Source organism: Ictidomys tridecemlineatus, chromosome 4 (assembly GCF_052094955.1).
Source record: "Ictidomys tridecemlineatus isolate mIctTri1 chromosome 4, mIctTri1.hap1, whole genome shotgun sequence".
NCBI lineage: Eukaryota > Metazoa > Chordata > Mammalia > Rodentia > Sciuridae > Ictidomys > Ictidomys tridecemlineatus.
In genome coordinates this window covers 147,765,570-147,784,547 of record NC_135480.1, presented here as the reverse complement: position 1 = coordinate 147,784,547, position 18,978 = coordinate 147,765,570, and the positions used below count along the sequence as shown (strand labels likewise).

The window sequence follows — 18,978 nt, the reverse complement described above, 5'->3', positions numbered from 1 at the left end:
GGAATGGAATGAAACCAAAGAAGAAACCATGTAAGGGAGAATAAAATAACCATCACTAAAAGAATCTTAAGTACCTAGTCTGGAAATTAGTTTCAAATGGAGATAAACATTTATATCTATTTTTTTTTCTTATAGCATTTGAGAGATAGAAGCATAAATAAGAAAAAAATCAGAACTGTATTTTCACTATACTAGGAAATAACAGGGAAAGTGAATCTGATAGTCAAGGGGAAGAGGGTGATATAACTGCAGATATATGTGAAAGTAATTTCAGTAGTCCACCCAGAAATCTACTCAATAAGGAAAAGAGTCAATTAAATCTAGAAGGTTGCTAACAGGCTATAAGAGGAGGAGAGTGTCAGCTGGGCTTGATAGTACATGCTGTAATCCCAATGACTTAAGAGACTGAGGTAAAAGGCACAAAAGCCTCAGCAATTTAGCAACATCCTGTTTCAAAAATTTAAAAAATGAAAAAGGCCTACTGTTTAGCTCAGTTTTAGAGCACCATTTTCAATCTATACCACTAAAAAAAAAAAAAAAAAAGAGGAAAGTGAGTGTCAAAATATTAGCAATGCCCATGCTATTTTTTAAGTGTAAATTGAGAAGTAAATACAAAGTAAATAAAAAGATACAAAGTAGAAGCATCTGTTGGTAATTAGGAGACTTCAGGTTCTGAAATTCCATCAGCAAGGTTATTATAGGGGATTACAGAGTTCAAAGTACTCTCATCTAATACAGACACAGGGTAGAAAAGTTGAGAAGTTTTAAAAAGGCATTGGTTGGGCATTCATGCAGGAAGTAAAGTGAAGAAAATAATGAATACCCCAAATACTCAAGGATTGTGATACAAAATATTAGCCAGTGATGGTAAGAAGGAAGAATAACAATCATATTCAGAAAAGACTAAGAGTTTTGCTGATAGTTTCAAAGTGGTAGTGGTAAGGTATTCAGATCTCTAAATTCTAGATCTATACCACAGAGGGATAGACAATAAAAAGGATTTTTAAAAAGCTAGATTTAAATTAAGGCAAGAAGGTAAAGGATGTAAAGAACATATGTTAGGCATTAGTTCATTAGAATTCATGTGGCAGAAGAAAGGCTTCAAAATAGTTTCTTAGCTCTTTTTACAAGAGTATTAAATAAAAAATACTTTCCTTGGTTTATTTATAGTATGCTTAAATAAATTTAAACTCAAATAGTTATGTAAAATGTTTAAATGTTTTTAGAAGAATTAAAATTATAATAACAAGGAATGCTATAAATTATGGCATAATACTTTAAAAATTAGGTTTCAAAGAGTAGTAATAAAAATTTTTGATAATATAATAAATGAAAAACAGCAAGTCAGAGAACTATATACACATAATGATTCTATTTGAAAGAAACTATTATATGGGTACACAGAGATGAACAAAGAGAAAGCATTTTTATTTTCCAATTTCTCCAATAATAAGTACACATCATTTTCATAATTAGAAAAAAATACTTTTAACAAAGAAAATTAACAATTTAATTATTGTTAAAAAATACTTTTAACAATAATTCTGTCTGTTGATTCTTCCTGTTTGTTATTTAAATCAGTGATGTTTTGATGTATTCTTTTTATGTCTATTTCTTAAGCACCAGTATGCATTACTGAATTCAAATCATATACATGGACTGTTTTACCTCAGTATCTGACTAACTTGTATGCTTATGTGTTAGGGCTAAAGGAACTTTCTTTTATAAATTAAAGAAAAAAGAAGCAAAGAAAAACAAGATCTAATACACAACAAAAGAATACTAGTAATTAAATTTTTTGGCAAAAAAAAAATAGTAATTAAATTTTTTGGCAAAAAAAAAAATGCTACAAGCTTCCAGAAAAGGGAAAATCAATGATAAGCTGGAGACATGCAGGAAAAACTTTATGGCACTGATGATAGTAACAGGCAATACCCATATGGCTTAGTATTTGAGGAAATTCCTATTTCCTAACTGGAAATAGAATATAAAAATTGGACATAGATAGAAATTTCTATTTCCTTTTTATTCAGGAACATACTTAGGATAAGACACTGAAAACAGTTTAAAAAGAAAAACAATCTAAAAGTTTAGTTGTTTAAAGAAGACAAAACAGGTGGTGTGGGAGAGATACTATAAATTTTACTGCCAGATCTATCATAAAGGAAGCTTTGAAAAAACAAAGATTATAGCACTCTTCAAAAGTTTTCTTCTTGGGCTGGGGATGTGGCTCAAGCGGTAGCGAGCTCGCCTGGCATGCGTGCAGCCCGGGTTCGATCCTCAGCACCACATACCAACAAAGATGTTGTGTCTGCTGAGAACTAAAAAATAAATATTAAAAAATCTCTCTCTCTCTCTCTCTCTCTCTCTCTCTCTCTCTCTCTCTCTCTCTCTCTCTCTCTTCTCTCACTCTCTCTTAAAAAAAAGTTTTTTCTTTGTTTTCAATGGTTTTAGAAAGTTTCAATTTATCTTTAATGTTACTTACTTTATGATTAGAAAAATTGCAAACAATCACTAAAGTTTTGCCCTGATTTGAGATGAAAATCTATGTTTTTAAAGGAACAAACAGATGCTATAACATGTACATTTTCTAGTCTTTAACATTTATTTTCAAACCATGGCTGAAAACTTCAAGTGATGTATGGATGACAAAACTATTTGAAAACCTCCTAATTCATACTTCCTAATTCATTTCTGCCTCTCAATTGGTCTTAATCATCAGCTATGAAAAAGTCCATCAAAATTTAACACAGACATGCCTGAATAACAGGGAAATACATAATTTTTATTACCTCTCTAATCAGGTAAATAAGAAAGGGAAAATTGTAATTATGTTTTAAGAAAGCTCAAATATCCATTATTTTTAGAAAATAATAAAAATCATCAGATATTAAATTAAACTAAATAAGAGTAATCTGAATAAGTGAACAGTAAGCCAAAAGGTACTTATCGAACTACTGACGAGTAGCTTTATCAATGTAGTTACTTTTTCTAAGCAATTTCTCTATAATATATAGAAAAATGTGTCACATGTCCATGTATGGAATATGTGCCTAAATATTAATTCTCTTATAAAATATTTTAATTATAGAAATATACTTATATCCAGCTAAGTTTGAATTATTAAAAATATTGAGATTGTTAATTACAAATATGAGATTGTAAGGAACATTTACAAAATGGAAATTTTCTAAAGACAGAAACATACCCAAACAATACCAGAAAATATTCCTAAAAATAATTTTATAATATTTTGATACAAACAGGTATATCACAATTTACTACAGGCCTGTTTCACTTAGGAATATTTTCTGGGTAATTCTAAACCAATTCTCACTAAGTACTAAATAATAACACAGTGTTGCATTCTTTTGCATAAATTTTTATTTTTATTTTTTATTTTTGGGGCCTCATGCATCCTAGGCAAATACTGTACCACTGAACTACATCACTAGTCTTGCATCCTATTTTTTAAAAATATCATTAAAATTATGACCAAAAGTATGTAAGAGCCATCTATGTATGACCAAAAGTATGTAAGGGCCATGTTAATGGAATTTTATGTGAAAAGTAACTTGCATTAAGGAAGCTATGAACTATCTCAAAATTAAACAACAATCAAGCATATCACAAATATGTATAAAATAAGTAATGTTGACATTTGTTCCAATCAAATCTTAAGAAAATCTTAGAAACTGTGATCAGCATGGAATTTAAAAATAATACATTCTTATCATACTTTCTTCCAAGGCTGTCTAGTTCCTAGAGTGCTCTTTAGATTGAAAAAGTTCTGATTCTAATAGCAACTATGATTTTTCACTTTAGATTATGAAATTTGAAATGCTGACTTTTTTCCTAGAAAGTCAAAAAAGGTCTTTTGTTGTTGTTGCTATTGTTTTGTCTTCAGTTTTATTAAGGTAAAACTGGCAAATAAAAATTATGTATATTTAAGTTATATAATATGATGATTAAATATATATGTATACATTGTGAAATGATTACTTTAATCAAGCTAATTGATATAGAAAGGGTCTTAATCATACAAATGTTCACATATTCATGTTCATATTAAAGAGGTATAAGAAGAAAATTAAAAAGCTAATTGAAAATATCACTTTCAACTGAGTACAATGAAATTTCACTAGATTTCTTCCCTTTACTTCAAATAAATTAAACTTTTATTTCTAAAACTTTCTTTGTGCTCTACCAAAACAAAAATTTCTAAGAGAGATAATAATACCCATTAAAGGCTATATCTAGGGACTAGAGAAATTAAATTGTTCAGAATCATAGGTAAAATAATTTTAAGGCTCTCAGGATTTTGACACCAAAAATTATGATCAAATGTTCCAATGACTAGTGTTTATGGACATGAAAATATCTGTATACAACTAACAACAAATTGAGATGTATTCAACAATAAATCCATGAATAAGTCATACTGTATTAATTTCTGCCTTTTACATTAATCATTTAGACTTTTGCCATGTGATCAAAATAAAACCTTTGAGTGGAAAAAATAATAATTTTATGTCTTAATGGTACAATATATGATTTGCCACAGAAAGACACTAGAAGATGCCAATATAACTGAAGCATATTTATACCCCAAAAAATAAAAATCAAAGAAGAAATGGACAGAAGAAATAGCATGGAATTAGAAGTAGGGAAACAAAGGCTCTCATCACATCTGCTACTATCTTGCTGTATAACCACTAGCCAATTATTTAACTTCTCTATACCTCAATTTTTCTTGTCAAAAAATAAAGAGATTTATTATTGTAACTAAGGAATCATTCCCCAAATTGTCCTAGAAAACACTTTCAATAAAATGACAATAAATAATTGAGAGGGACATTGAAAAGTTTTCCATGGTCTAATTAAGTTTGACACACTACATACTACCAAGAAATTGGTTCTAGTGACATATAATGAGGCTAAAGTCAGCTAGTTTGTTGGAGGACTCTAAGATATTTCTCAATGATCCTCACCTTCCGGTATTCATGTTCTTACATAAATCTCTTCCTTTAGCATGTGTACTAGATTTCTTGACTCACTTGTGAAGAAGAAAATATTGCAAGAGTGTGATGATGTGCTCTCTGATACTATGTTGTAAAAAGACCATGGCTCCCACCTTGGGTTCTGCTCTCAGCTGCTCTATTATGAAGCAGCCCTGTGGAGAGGTCCTTGTAAGGAACCAAGAAATAAGATCTGAGGCTTTCAATGGCCATGTGACTGAGTTTGGAAGTAGTTCTTTCCCTAGTAGAGCCTTCAGATGAGACTGTGAGGCCTGATACCTTGAATAGCTAAATTGTTGCCAGGTTCCTGACTCACAGAAACTAGAGATAATAAATATTTGTCTGCAGCTGCTATGCTTCAGGGTAATTTGTTATACAGCAATAGATAACCAATATACCCCAATACCTAGACTTGTATTTGTTTTTTTTTATTGCTATATCCCTTCAAATTTTCTCAAGAGTATTTTACAAATAAGGAACAAACAGAAAAGTATTAATGTAGTTAAGTCAAGCAAGAGTCCCACAATCAAATCAATTTGGGAATTACTGACCAATTTAATATCCTCTTGAAGATGTTCCATTGCATATTACACAATAAAGGCTCTGAGAAGTTCTTCATTTCTTTCCTTCAGTTCTTTATTTCACAGAACATGTCAGACAACTAAGCCTTTATTCTAAAAACACCCCTTAAAATATTTATGTAAAGTGAACTTTAGAGACTCTTAAAAGCCTTTTTTATTCTCACATAAAATGCTATACTCTATTTGAAAAACTTAAGATACCTTGCCAAGTTGCTGTAGAAATTTCAAATGTCTCTCTTCAAATTGTGTAGGGTCTCTGTCTTCAAATGCACCAGAAAACCCTAGGGCACCAATCCTCATGTTTGGTAGCATGTCATTTTCTGTTAATAGTTCATAATCTGGAGAAATACAGAAAAATACCATCTAAAGTTGGCAAATACATTCTCTGCATTAAACCGATACACATTCAAGCTGACAAATAATAAGAGTGAGTTAGAAATACTAAATGATATAAGATTATGTAAATGGTTAGATTATCTTAATAGAGCCTTTATTTATTACTCATATATGATTCACTTTCAAGAAAAATTTTACAAAGAATGAATGATTATTTTACAAAATAGGTAATTTTAATATTTAAAAAATAAGGTATATATTCTGATTTTTGTGGTGAGAATGGTGAGTAGGACTGAAGCAGGAAGTACCCATGGGGAAAATACATGTGTATTTAGCTCAATATTTTAAAGCAGATAATAATAACCAAAACCAAATTCACTTCATGTTTACAAAATCAATCATTAATAAAATATACAGAAACCATTTGAAAACCTAAAGAACTAGTATTTAAAAAAAAGCAATGTAGTCAAATAAACATTTGTACCCAAATAAACATGCTTCTCATTACCTAGCAAACTAAAATTAAGTTGGAGTCTAATACTCCCATGTTGTGGGCATGTAATAAATTCTGTTTCTTTTTCCTTTTCAAACGAGCAAACAAACAAAAAATGAAGTTACTGAAGAATAAAAGGCATTTTTAAAAATAAAAGACTATCCAATCAAGGAGATCAAAATATGTATAAAGCATGAGAAATCATATAAATTAAGAATGCCTAGAAGACATCATAAAACTTTTTGATACGGATTGCAGAATTAATAAAGTTTATTAAATACAACAAAGAAAGATAGTGATCAGTATGATGACCTAATCAATACATACCTGGAGTAAATAAACTGTTAAGATCTCGTATAATGGCTCTGAAAGAAGGCCTAAAATCTGGTTCATAATCCATGCAATTATTTATAAGGTTTGCTAATTCTGTCCACTTTGGTGCAGGAAGCTGATGCCTATCTTCATAAAACTGTAGCTTCTACAATTAAAAAACAAAATGCTGAAAATAAATTGTATAATGATATACAACATTCTTATTAAAATTAATGTGTTAAGAAATATCAAATCATCTGGAAGAAACATGAAGGATCACAAAGTCATTCTAGAGTCAGTCTGTATCAACTTACTCTTTGAGAATCTAGAGCACTCAGAGGCTTATCTCCTCCACTGCAGATTTCCCATAAAGTGGTACCAAAACTCCACTTGTCTGTTGCCAAATTTAGATTTTTAGGATTTTCAATGCATTCAGGTGGTACCCACGGTATTCTCTCCTGAAGAACTTTTAAATGATAGGGACAAAGTATAATTGTTAATAATCCCCAGAAATAAACCAGTGTTTTACATGCAAATAGTTTTCAAATTTATTTGAATAATTGAGTCTTATTTTGTTGGAGGGGGAATGCTCATGCTCACAGTTGCATAAACTTGGAAGGTACATTTGAGATAATCTAATTCAATATTGCAGCTTTTACAATGACAATATTGAGATGAACAAAAACTGACTAATTTCTCAAAAAGTTACACAATTTGTTAGCAGAATGGACACCATTAAAATCCTATACAAGGAATTCCTTATCACTTAAACTTCTTTGCATTAAACCTTAGCATCTCAAATGGCATACTGCTTTCTCTATCTCTTCCCATTAGTACACCTTTCACAAAAATTTTTTTTAAAAAAAAACTACAAAATTTGCCCTAAATACTTCCTGATATTTAAAATTTTTCTTTATAATGTGAAAATAGTAAATGTGTTGTTAAATGACTGAAAGTGCTTAATGATTTATTAGCAGTGGCAATCCTGACTTACAGATAAACAAGGATCAACAGACATTTACCATAACATGAAGTGAATGACTAAATTATACTAAAATATTCTAGGTATTGATAAATTGTTTTCTGCTCAGATAATGGAAGTTCCAAAGTAAAGTTTCTGTGGTCCATGACTGCAACAGAAAGATGATATTCAAAGAAAGAAGAAGCAATATAATTCTATCCTCTGATATTCTAGCACAGGTAGACGAATAGATTGTATATACATAATAATACACTATTGTATCTTTCAGTATATTTTGGTAAAGCAATGTGAATATTTTTGCTGTATAATCAAGATTAAAGAGGACATCAATTCCCCTCCTCTTCATTGTATGAATATATTTTTTCTCTATCTTTATCTCCCATGGGAAAGGGTAAAACTTCCTTGAGTGCCAGATCTAAGACCCTATAAGATTCTCTGCCCTATACTATTATTATTGTCTGTTATTGTCTATACTATTATTGCTGTCTTCACTTTTGGATAAGCCATCAAGTTTAAGTACTATTGGATCAAGTAAGATAACTGTACATCAATTCCAAAAAAATTGATCATTTTAGATTCTAAATTAGAACATTTCATTAGAAAATTTAGCTAAGATAGTGAAATACAATTATAATATTATTTGGACACTACCACCACCAAAAAAAAAATCTCTCAACTCTTTGAAACTTTTACTATTAACTTAATGTGTAAACAGAAGATTAACGGGCACACAGAAAAAGGCTTTTTTAAGAAGAGTTATTAAATGTCAGAATTAGCCAAATAATTAAATGAGATCTCAAGCTGGATAATATCTCTTTTCAAACAAAAAGTTTTTTAAAAGTAACTAGAGAAAGGGAAATTTTAAACATTTACCCTGGCTCAAAGAATAATATTAGAAAATTTCAAATTAAAATGAAATAAAATCTCATTTTCCATAAAATAATTATGGACCAAAATTCCATAACATAATTAGGGACCAAAACTGTTTTTTAAAAATTATCTCACAGTCCACAGTGGCATGCTTATCATGAAGAAGAAATGGAGAAAGACAAGATTGTAACTGTAACTTAACTGAAACTGTTAAAAGGGATAGCTTAATATTGTTATTTAATCAATGTTAAATGCAATCCCTATTGAACTTACTGTCCTTTGGTAAAACTGTAATACTAATGCCGGGATCACTAAGTTTGATGAAAGGAGGATTTCCTGTTTTCCTGTCTTCTTCTCTGATAAGCAGAATATTTTTGGCACATACATTCCCATGAACAAGGGATTTTTCTTCCTATTAAAGTTAAAAGGACATACATTGAAATATCAATCCACAAGTATTTGAGCATTTAATTTGGTCCAGACCGCAAAGTAGATTTAAAGAAGAAAGATATGTAAGATAGCATAATAAATATTAACGTGGTAGCATGCTTTGAGACAGTAAAAGTTTTTATGACAGTACAGTTTTCATTTGCACTTTATATAACACAGCAATTTATACCCAGGATGAATAAATAAAAGCTACCCAGTATTACTTCACTTTCCAAAGCTGAGATTCTAAACAGTATATATGTCTAGATGGGAGGAAGTATTGTTTTCAGTTCAACAATAGGACACAGGTACATTCTGAGGGGTCTAAAAACTGGGTTGACTCTCTAATATTCTGCTTCTCTGTCAACACTGCTTTTTACTGGACATAAGACTCAACTGTCCCCAAACACTGTAACAAGGAATTTTCTGCTATCCACAGCAACACAACATATTTCAGCATAATTTTTGGTTAAATTTTCTAACCCAACTAAAACACTACAGATTGTCCAACAGTAGTTCTATGAGACCAATGGGATGAAAAAACTGTTTCTTTCCAAAGGCATTTTATTTAAAATGTATATATAAAATAATCCCTTTCATCACCTAACACAGATATTTTGAATGACTCAGCATCTCACAAATTTATTTCTTTTTGCCAGATCAACATAATTTTACAGTGCTTCATAAAATAAAACAATAAGTTGTGATAAAAAATGCTAATTACTTACTAGAAAATGCATGGCCCATGCCAACTGTTTAGCCACTTCAAGTTTCCATAATATATTTATAGAATTTTTATTCTTTTTCAGATATGTATCTAGTGATCCATATTTTACAAACTCCTGAACCAGAATATCTGCATTAAAATATAGGTAATAATAATAGGGCTCAAGTATAAACATAATTAAAAATGTATGTTTTAAACTTTTATAAATATATTTATAGTTATCTTTGGATATCATAGATAAATTAAAACTAAGCAAAATTCATTAATATAAATGAAATATAATGAATATACAGAATTTTTAATTTTTAGTTTATTCACAAGAGTAAGATATAGCAATATAAACAATTATATATAATATTTTAAATAATCACATGTAATATACATTATACAATATTATATATGCTATTACTCTAGTACAGATAAAGACTATTTCTGATATCAATATCTAATAATTCCAGTCAGTTCCATTAATAATTCAGTCTTATTTATATACTTTATATAAATAAGAAATTATTTGGAATTATTTGAAAGGGCCAATTGTTTCAATGTTGTACTGAACCAGCCAAAATCTGTATTGCCATGGTAAACATAAAATGTTGTAAGATGTTTGTTTACAATAATATTCTATTGTTTAGTCATTGTAACAAAAGGTGTATTAACTGTCTTCTACATTTTAACTTCATTCATTGGGTTCCTTTTCAACAAGGCATAACTGCACAGTCCTAAAATGTTTTCTGGTTCAACAATATTTAATACCTACCAAATTATAGTTTATACTGATACCTAACTGTGATCATGAAATTGAATTTTCTATATAAGCAAGAATGAATTCTCTGGGAGAGGCATGACACTAGCATAAGAAAGCAAATGGTTTTACTTACTCTCGTCTCCACAGACACATACTCCATAATTTAAAACCAAATGCTTATGAGAAAGCTGGCTCATCATGCTTGCTGCTTCAAAGAAAGACTGGGGAAAAAAAATAACAAGACATGCAAAAAATTATTGTGTGACTTTTATTCGTTAGTATCCATAGTTCAGAAAGATACTCTCTGCCATTAAAGAAATGCACTTTCTCCTATACTCAGCAGGCTACAGTGTGTTTTGGTACCCTTATATGGACTTGCAACTGACATCAACCTTAATTTTCATGGTGAGGAAACCCTTAAGTAAGTCTGGAATACGGAGATAGCAATGAAATAAAGCAATAGTGATAAAGAGTACTATGAACAATGCAAGTCAAACAGGCTTAGACCTAGAACTCCTGGAATACAGAGAGACACCAGACATGTGATATGGAACTAAAGTAGGAGGATGTAAACTTTAAACAATGGTTCCTAAATAATTAAGAATGGTCTCTGTGCAAATAAATAACACCTATCTCAGGATACTAGTATAGTATTGATATCACTCTAACAACCAAACTTTGACAAGAATTTCTAATTCTAAGAAACCCATAAGGCTCTGGAGAGCCAAGTTTAAAAGCCACTAATTCAGGATATGAAGAGATGTAATAATACCCATAACACAATGCTAAAAGTAATTAATTTGGAAATCAGCTATTATTTTAAAAATTCCTATAATTTTCAATAGCCCCATCAGAATGCATTCTCAGAAAATTCCTTGACACACTTTTTAAAATTACAATTTTGAAAATCTGTATACATAAATCTTGTGTGCATATGAAATCACATCTCTACATAGTATAAACTACATGAACTGCCCAAAGAACATACATACCTCTGAATAATTTCTATGTGCTTTATCCAGAACTTTTAAAAGAACTTCCGTTTCATGCAGTTGACCATAGTCTCCTACTTCTCTTCTTATACCTTTAAAAATTTTTGTAAAAGTGCCTTGACCAAGGCTTTCATTCTTTAAAAGAAAAAAGAGTTTTAAAAATTAGTAAAATGAAGAAAGATGTGGGAAATAGGAAATATAACCAATGATGAAGACAAAAAATACAAGGCCATTGTAAATATTTCCTTTAAAAACTAAGCCTAGATTTGAGATTCTAAGTTAATTCTTTTATTCTTCTTTAAAAGTAATTAAAGACAGAAAACAAGGATTAATGAATAAAGTACATTTTGGTTCTAGCCTTTTTAAAAATCTTCTGCATTGGCTGTAATTAGCACTTTTTAGAGTCAAGGTTTACCTACATTTATAGATAAGTCTCTTTTTCTGTTTGCATTTCCTACTAATGCAAGAAAAAAGTAAACCAGTGTGGTCTGGGAAGGCAGAATATCTGACTTGTTCATTATCATTAACTAGCTATTTGACTTTGTATGGACTATTTTCTCTCTTTGTGCTGCACTTGTCTTGGTTTCTTCATCTGAGGAATAAGGAAAATAACAATCTTTCCCATAGAATTTTTTTAACAATAAGTGAATGAATACATGAAAGCACTATGGTACAGACCATGACACACAATAAATTCACATTAAATAATAGCTACAACTAGTAATAACAGTACCAGTATTTCTTGTGTATCTTCATTGACTGTTGAAAGCCTACACTCTGAAGCAGGATTATCGGTGTCCATATCCAAGCTCTACTTCTTATTAGTTCTGTAATGTTAGTTAAATTTCTTGGCCATGAGATATCATGCCTTTATAGTCTGGGTAATTCTACTATCTCTTCATGGAATTTTAACATCAATTAGTCTTCAAATTTCCCTTCCCTTAATTTCTTTTTCATTTCTTTCTATTTGCTGCACCCTGGATAATTTCTTTAGGTCTATCTTTTAATTCAATAATACTCTTCAATTATGAGTTATCTGCTTTCTGATCTGTCCATTTCATTTAAATGTCAATGAATATATATTTGATTTCTGTGTCTCCCTCCAACCAGAGTTCTTTATCCTTTAAAATAATGTCTTATTAAGCTGGGCACAGTGGCATACACCTATAATCCCTGTGACTCAGAAGGCTTAGGCAGGGAGATTGCAAGTTCAAAGCCAGCCTCAATAATGTAGGGAGGCCCTAAGCAACTTAGTGAGACAATGTCTCAAAATAGAAAATTTAAAAATGGCTAGAGATGTGGCTCAATGGCTAAACTGATGGATTAGCTTAACCCATGGATTTAATCTCCAGTATCAAATAGTAGTAGTAGTAGTAGTAGTAACAACAACAGAAACAATAATGTCTTATTTTAAGTTGTTTTCATTTTCCCATGTTTTCCACTCCTTTGTTTATCTTTAAATACACATGTTTTGCAGATCACACTAGTAGCATAAACTAAAATTAAAAAGCTTATGACTTAAATTCTTAGAAGAGTCTCTTTTTCCTAAGAGCCCAATTAAAATAGACAATGTTCCTTTTCCTCTCCTTTTGCAAGTGGGTCAATCTTTCTTTTTCCATATATATTTTTTGAATTGAGGATAAATATTCTTGAGGGATATGACTCAGAGATGGTCTCACTTTTAACTCCTATCCTTGCACAGGCCTAACATATCGCCCTCTTCTTTGTACTGCTTTGAATTTTAAACTCCATGATAAATGAAACTAATCTCCATCCTCCCAACACCAACAGACAGTCAACAGACAGTCAAATCATCAGCTCTTATATACTGTTTTGCTTTCAGTTATTTCCTTATTTTTAATCCCTTGAATCTCCTTTAATTTCTTGAGAACTTGAGATTTAAGATATGTCTTTTATAGATTTTAAATTTTTATGATTTGTAGAGAAATATTTTTAAATTTCTGGAAAAAAGGCTTTCATTCTTAAAATAATTAATTTTGCTAATTTCTCACATAAGACTGGTATATTCTTTATAAGAAATAAAAATATTTAAATTGCAAGTAAATTTTAACAATATGGTTTGTAACAAAATAGTTCCAAATGTCACACGAATATACATAGGATAGTAAATCAAGAAAATAGTTACTGTTTTAACACTTTTTTTTTTTTTTTTGAGGTGCTGGGGATTGAACCCAGGGCCTTGTGCATGTGAGGCAAGCACTCTACCAACTGAGCTATATCCCCAGCCCACTGTTATTGTTTCAAGAGGATAAAAAAGACAATAATAAGTATCTAATGACTTACGAATATTAAATCTTCATTTCTGATTTTGTGAAACACCATTTGGTTCACATTATTATGCCTCTGTAATGTTGGTGAGGTTGGTACATCAGAAATGCCATTGGTTCTGAAGACCAGAAGATTTGATTTATCTAGGAGAAAAACAATAAAAAAATATTTTTGTATATATATGTGTATTTATAACTATATATATCATCAAAACACACTGAAAATATGAATTGCTCCAAAGATGAATAAAATGAAATGTGTTCTATATGTAAAAAAGTCTTAATAACTCATTATTGTTAATCTTTTTTCCTAGAAAATTACTTTAGGGATCTATTCATTGAACTTTTAAGTACTCTTACCAATTATTTCATACATTCAAAATCATAATCTCTTCCTTAACAAATATAATTTTTTCAGCATTTCAATAATTTTAATAAGACTTATTAACTCAATAAATTACCAATCTATTTTTTAAATATAGAAAGTAAAATCCTAAAAGCATGTTTAAGTTTATATTTAAAAACACCTGAGAATTTGGTAGTGAGAACTTCCAGTTCAATAAGTAAGCAACTGATTTATACCAAGTAATTGTTATCTTTAAAATGTCATTTTTACAAACACAGAAATTCAAGTCACTTATATACAACTCAAACCAAACTATACAATCCTATTTGATGATGTTTGTATGATAAAATGAGACAAATTTAATTTGGTTTTGGACTACTGCTTTAATATTTCTTTTGAAATCCATGTATTTAAGTTACATCCCACCACAGACACAATGCAAGACCAGTAATTTTTTTAAATAACTAGAAAATTACCTTTTGGCTTTGGGGGACAGCATTTAGTAAACTGGAAAATTATATTGTCTGAGCGAACAGTTTCCATGTGGTAGCAATTCAAAAGATCTTTAAGATTACTGAAATTCTTCTTAGTTCCACTGAGATTATATTCTCTATTTTCATTTTTAGTAATCAAACAGTGTTTATATTCAATGACACTTTCTTGCTACAAAGTTTAATTATAAAGACAGGGAGGAAAAATCACAATAAACATCATAGTGATTATTCTGTCAAAAAAATTGCAAAACAATCAACAGAATATTTAGACATTTGAACTGTGAATCCTAAAATAAGTGCTGGTATAGTGATATAATCAAGAATTTCCTTAAAAAAAGCATAATTATAATGTCATATAGCCTTTTACTAAAAGTAAGAAAAATTAATAGTAATTTATTAGATGAATAATATATAAAATCTAAACCTAGTGTTATCGTGGTCCTTCATAAGTTTGCTTCTCCCTCTATGTTCAACCTCAGTTCCTGCCCCTTCCAACATGCAATCTATTTTATGGCCAAATTAAATGACTTAAATAATTTCAAGTACCTACAACACTGTTCATACCTTGGTAACTGTATTTGCCATTCCTCTACTATGATTGTACACCCTCCCTGAAATGAACTGTTACTCATTCCTTAAAACTCAAATCAAGCTCTACTTTTTCTGTAAGGTCCTAGCAACAGTTATCCATTTCACAGAAAGGTTACTGAATACTTATTCCATTGCACCACTATTGTATTTGTTATAATTATCTCTAATATGGCACTTCTAATATTTGGCAGTTTTAAAATATTAGTCTTATGTGCTATACTATGAATTTGTTCTTCCATCTATTTTGGGGGGGATAGTAGGGATTGAATCCTATTAAATGCCCTAGAGTAAGGGCAATTAACCACTGAGCCATATCCTCAACCCTTCTTTATTTTTTATTTTGAGACAGAGTCTCACTATGCTGCTTAGGGCCTTGTTAAGTTGCTGAGGTTGGTTTGGAACTTGTGATCTTCCTGTCTCAGTCTCCCAAATTGCTGAGTTATCTTACTGTTTTTAAGCTGCTTTTTATAAGCATATTCATTCCACTTAGAACCATTTACAAAACATCTACCAGATCCTCAATTTCAATTTCAAATGTTTCCTACTCCAAAAGACCTTTCTTAAAAATTGCAATCCTTTTTGTTATTGTCTATATTTGTCAATGCTAGATAATTACTAAGTTCAATGTCATATTTTTTGTTATTTTTAAATTTTTTACTTTCAAAAGATAAGTTTCTCAAACATAGGGTTATATTGTATGTTCCCTAATGCCTATCATTCATATTGTAGTGGAAACATGTAGTAAATTATATATACATTTTGAATTTATAATTCAGTGTAATGAATTGTTAAATGTATAATAAAAAGATACTCTAAAATTAGAATATATTATCAACTTTATACAACAGTAAATGATGAGAGGAAACATCCAACCCTTTGTAACTATAATGTTCTAATTTTTAAAAAAGAAAAACTAAAAAAAATGGTAAATGATGGAGTAATCTACTTTCTATATTGATAATTAATCCATTCTCTACTTTTACTAAATATAAGATGGTTGCTTTTATAATAATTTTATTACCTTACTTTCTCTATTTGTAAAAAGTAAAGTGTATCTAGATGTTGTTATAAAGGCTCTCAGAGTTTAAACAATGAAATTGCCTTATAAATGATATTATCTTTTAAGATAATTTCAGGTACTAAGTAAATCTTAAATAAGGTTGAAAATTATCTATATTAACAATGAGGTTTCACTGCAGTTTTTCACTTAAATTACAAATCATTATTCTTAAAATTGGAAAATCACTAGTTAAAAGTGCTATGATAATTCTATTTCTTTATTATTGTTCTGTTTTGCTCTAATTAGTAACTGCTGCTAGTAAACAATAAATTTACTTCTAATTTATTTTATTCTACCTGGGAGGGTACAGATTTCCATTTTTGTGAAGAGACCACAAGAAATCTGATGAAATGCCATTTGACACAGTGATAACACCCAAACATCAAACAACAACAAAAAAAAATGCCAAATAAAACCATAGAAGAACATTGTATATCATTTTATACTTTAATGAAAACACTAGGAATTATATATTTATTTATGCAGAATTCCTGAGGTAAATGACACATTATCATGACAGTTATATCCAGAGCTGTAAATCTGCATATTAAAAAATAAATACTGTATGGTAGATAAATATGAAGAGGAAAGCACATGGACTAAACAACATGCTACTATTAATAAATGTGATATACTAACCTCAACAGCAAAAGTCAGAAAATACTTATTAAAGTCCTTAGGACTACATCGAAGTACATACAGCCCAGTCTGATTACCTGCTTTTTTCAGTTTACTGATGGCAAAATCCATTCTAAAGGTAAAGAAGAAAGAATTTGAAGGCTAGAAAGCACCATGACGTTATGATCAAATGTTATCCAAAAATTCAGAAATAAAAATCTAAAACCCTCAGAATTTTTAGAAGACTTCTCTACTTTATACGTTTACAATAATCTTTCAAGAAAAAAATTAAAGTACCAAGCTATTTTACAATAAGTTCGAAATAATTCAAGGCAATTATATTACTTTAAAAACACAGAAAAGATATTATGAGATAAAAATCACAAAAAATTTCACTCAAATATTTTGCCTCTGATCACAGATTTAATATTTGAAAAATCATACTCACTTTCATAAGATTTCATTCAACTATGCAGACAACATATCAGAAATACTCCTCATGTCTCTTGTATCATAATTTACGTTACTAATACCAACAATTATGTGCACTACTTTAACATTTAGTACAATATCAAAGTCTAACAGAAGGCTTGTGAGTAGCTGGAGACTAATGAGTTTTAAATTTTTCTACATTTTTGAAGCTGCACATCTTAAAAGAAAAGCAAAATATAATCTGCATGAAAGCAAGAACCATTTCTATTTCAGATGTCACCATATTTCTCATGCACAGACCAGTGCTTACATTTAGTAGGTACTCAGTAAACATTCTATAAATAAATAACGGAGATAAGAGTCAGGGAACGGATGACTGAAAGGAGTTTTTACACTGTTGAACATATAAATTTCAAAGATAAATTTCAAAAAGTTCAACCTTGTAGTAACAACTATATTTATTACTAAGTAAACACTGAGCACAGCAGCAAGTCTTAAATATTATTCAAGATACATTTTCTCAAACATTTAGGTGTAGGTTAAGTTCAAGACACATGCTCAGAATACCAAATCTTTTTTTGTATTCAGGTTCTTCAAATATGATACCAATCATAAAGAACACCCTATCTGAAAAATAACTAGAACTTACATTAAATAAATCTTATACATCACAGCTAGCTTTACCCAGTGTTAAAACCAGGTTCTATAATTGTGTAGGTTGATATAGAAGTTATTAGCCATACATAGGTATTTAAATTAAAGAAATTAAAATTGAATTAAATATAAAATTCAATTTATCAGTTGCAGTAGCCACATTTCAAATGCTAAATAGCCACATATACCTAGTGCCTACTGGATTAAATATCCTATACAAAGAATATTTTCATCACTGATGAAAGTTCTATTGCACAGTCATCATCTAGAAATATGGACATCATATATATATATCTTGCATTTGAGGCATTGTTGCATTATTCAAAAATAGTAACAATTTTCAAATTTTGACTTGTGGTTCCTTTGCAGTATTTCAAAATTAGTGTAATATAAATTGGAAGTGTTCTTTAAAAAAGAACATCTATGAGTTAACTAAGTATGCAAAAACAACTAAATGTTAAACTTGTATAACAAGTTGTGAGTATTGTAGATTGGGACACAGATGGTAAACTATGTCCAAAATAATTGTTATGTAATCTGACTTATGCAAACAGACTTTATGTCAAAAAAGAAAACATAAATTATAATAATATTTTTCAAGAACTTCTAAACCTACATCTAATTATAAAATTTTCTTTAAATACAGTCATCCCTTGGCATCCATAGAGGCTTGGTTCCAAAATCAAACTCTGAGATTTTGCTCAAATCCCTTATATAAAATGGCATAATTTTCACATGTAAATATATACATCCTCCTCTATACATTAAATCGTCTCTAGATTATTAATAAAACCTAATAGAATGTAAATTCTATGTAAATAGCTAGTATACTGTGTTGTTTAGGAAATAATGAAAAATAAGGTTGATACATGTTTAGTACAGACACAAAATTTTTAAAATATATATTTTCAACTATAATTGACTGCATCCATGTATGTGGAATCTAAAGATAAGGGACTGTGCAACACTTGCTTTTAATTTTTTTTTTTAACTTTTAAAGTTGGTAT

The 18,978-nt window shown here is 29.7% G+C and overlaps 1 protein-coding gene and 1 non-coding gene across 5 annotated transcripts in view; both read right to left on the bottom strand.

Moving 5' to 3' along the window:
• Positions 1–18,978, bottom strand: part of Jak2 (Janus kinase 2) — a 131,489-nt gene that overhangs the window by 18,682 nt on the left and 93,829 nt on the right. For all 4 annotated transcript variants that reach the window (XM_005324056.5, XM_078047608.1, XM_040285729.2 and 1 more), the window contains exons 10-19: positions 16,907–17,018; positions 14,599–14,785; positions 13,793–13,920; positions 11,489–11,623; positions 10,630–10,717; positions 9,750–9,877; positions 8,866–9,004; positions 7,055–7,206; positions 6,756–6,906; positions 5,801–5,937 (exon numbers count right to left, since the gene is read on the bottom strand). In XM_005324056.5, coding sequence (XP_005324113.1) covers positions 5,801–5,937; positions 6,756–6,906; positions 7,055–7,206; positions 8,866–9,004; positions 9,750–9,877; positions 10,630–10,717; positions 11,489–11,623; positions 13,793–13,920; positions 14,599–14,785; positions 16,907–17,018 — 1,357 coding nt within the window. The remainder of the gene's footprint in view (positions 1–5,800; positions 5,938–6,755; positions 6,907–7,054; positions 7,207–8,865; positions 9,005–9,749; positions 9,878–10,629; positions 10,718–11,488; positions 11,624–13,792; positions 13,921–14,598; positions 14,786–16,906; positions 17,019–18,978) is intronic.
• On the bottom strand, positions 13,660–13,733 carry Trnav-cac (transfer RNA valine (anticodon CAC)). The gene has a single exon. It is a non-coding gene; the product is annotated as a tRNA-Val (tRNA).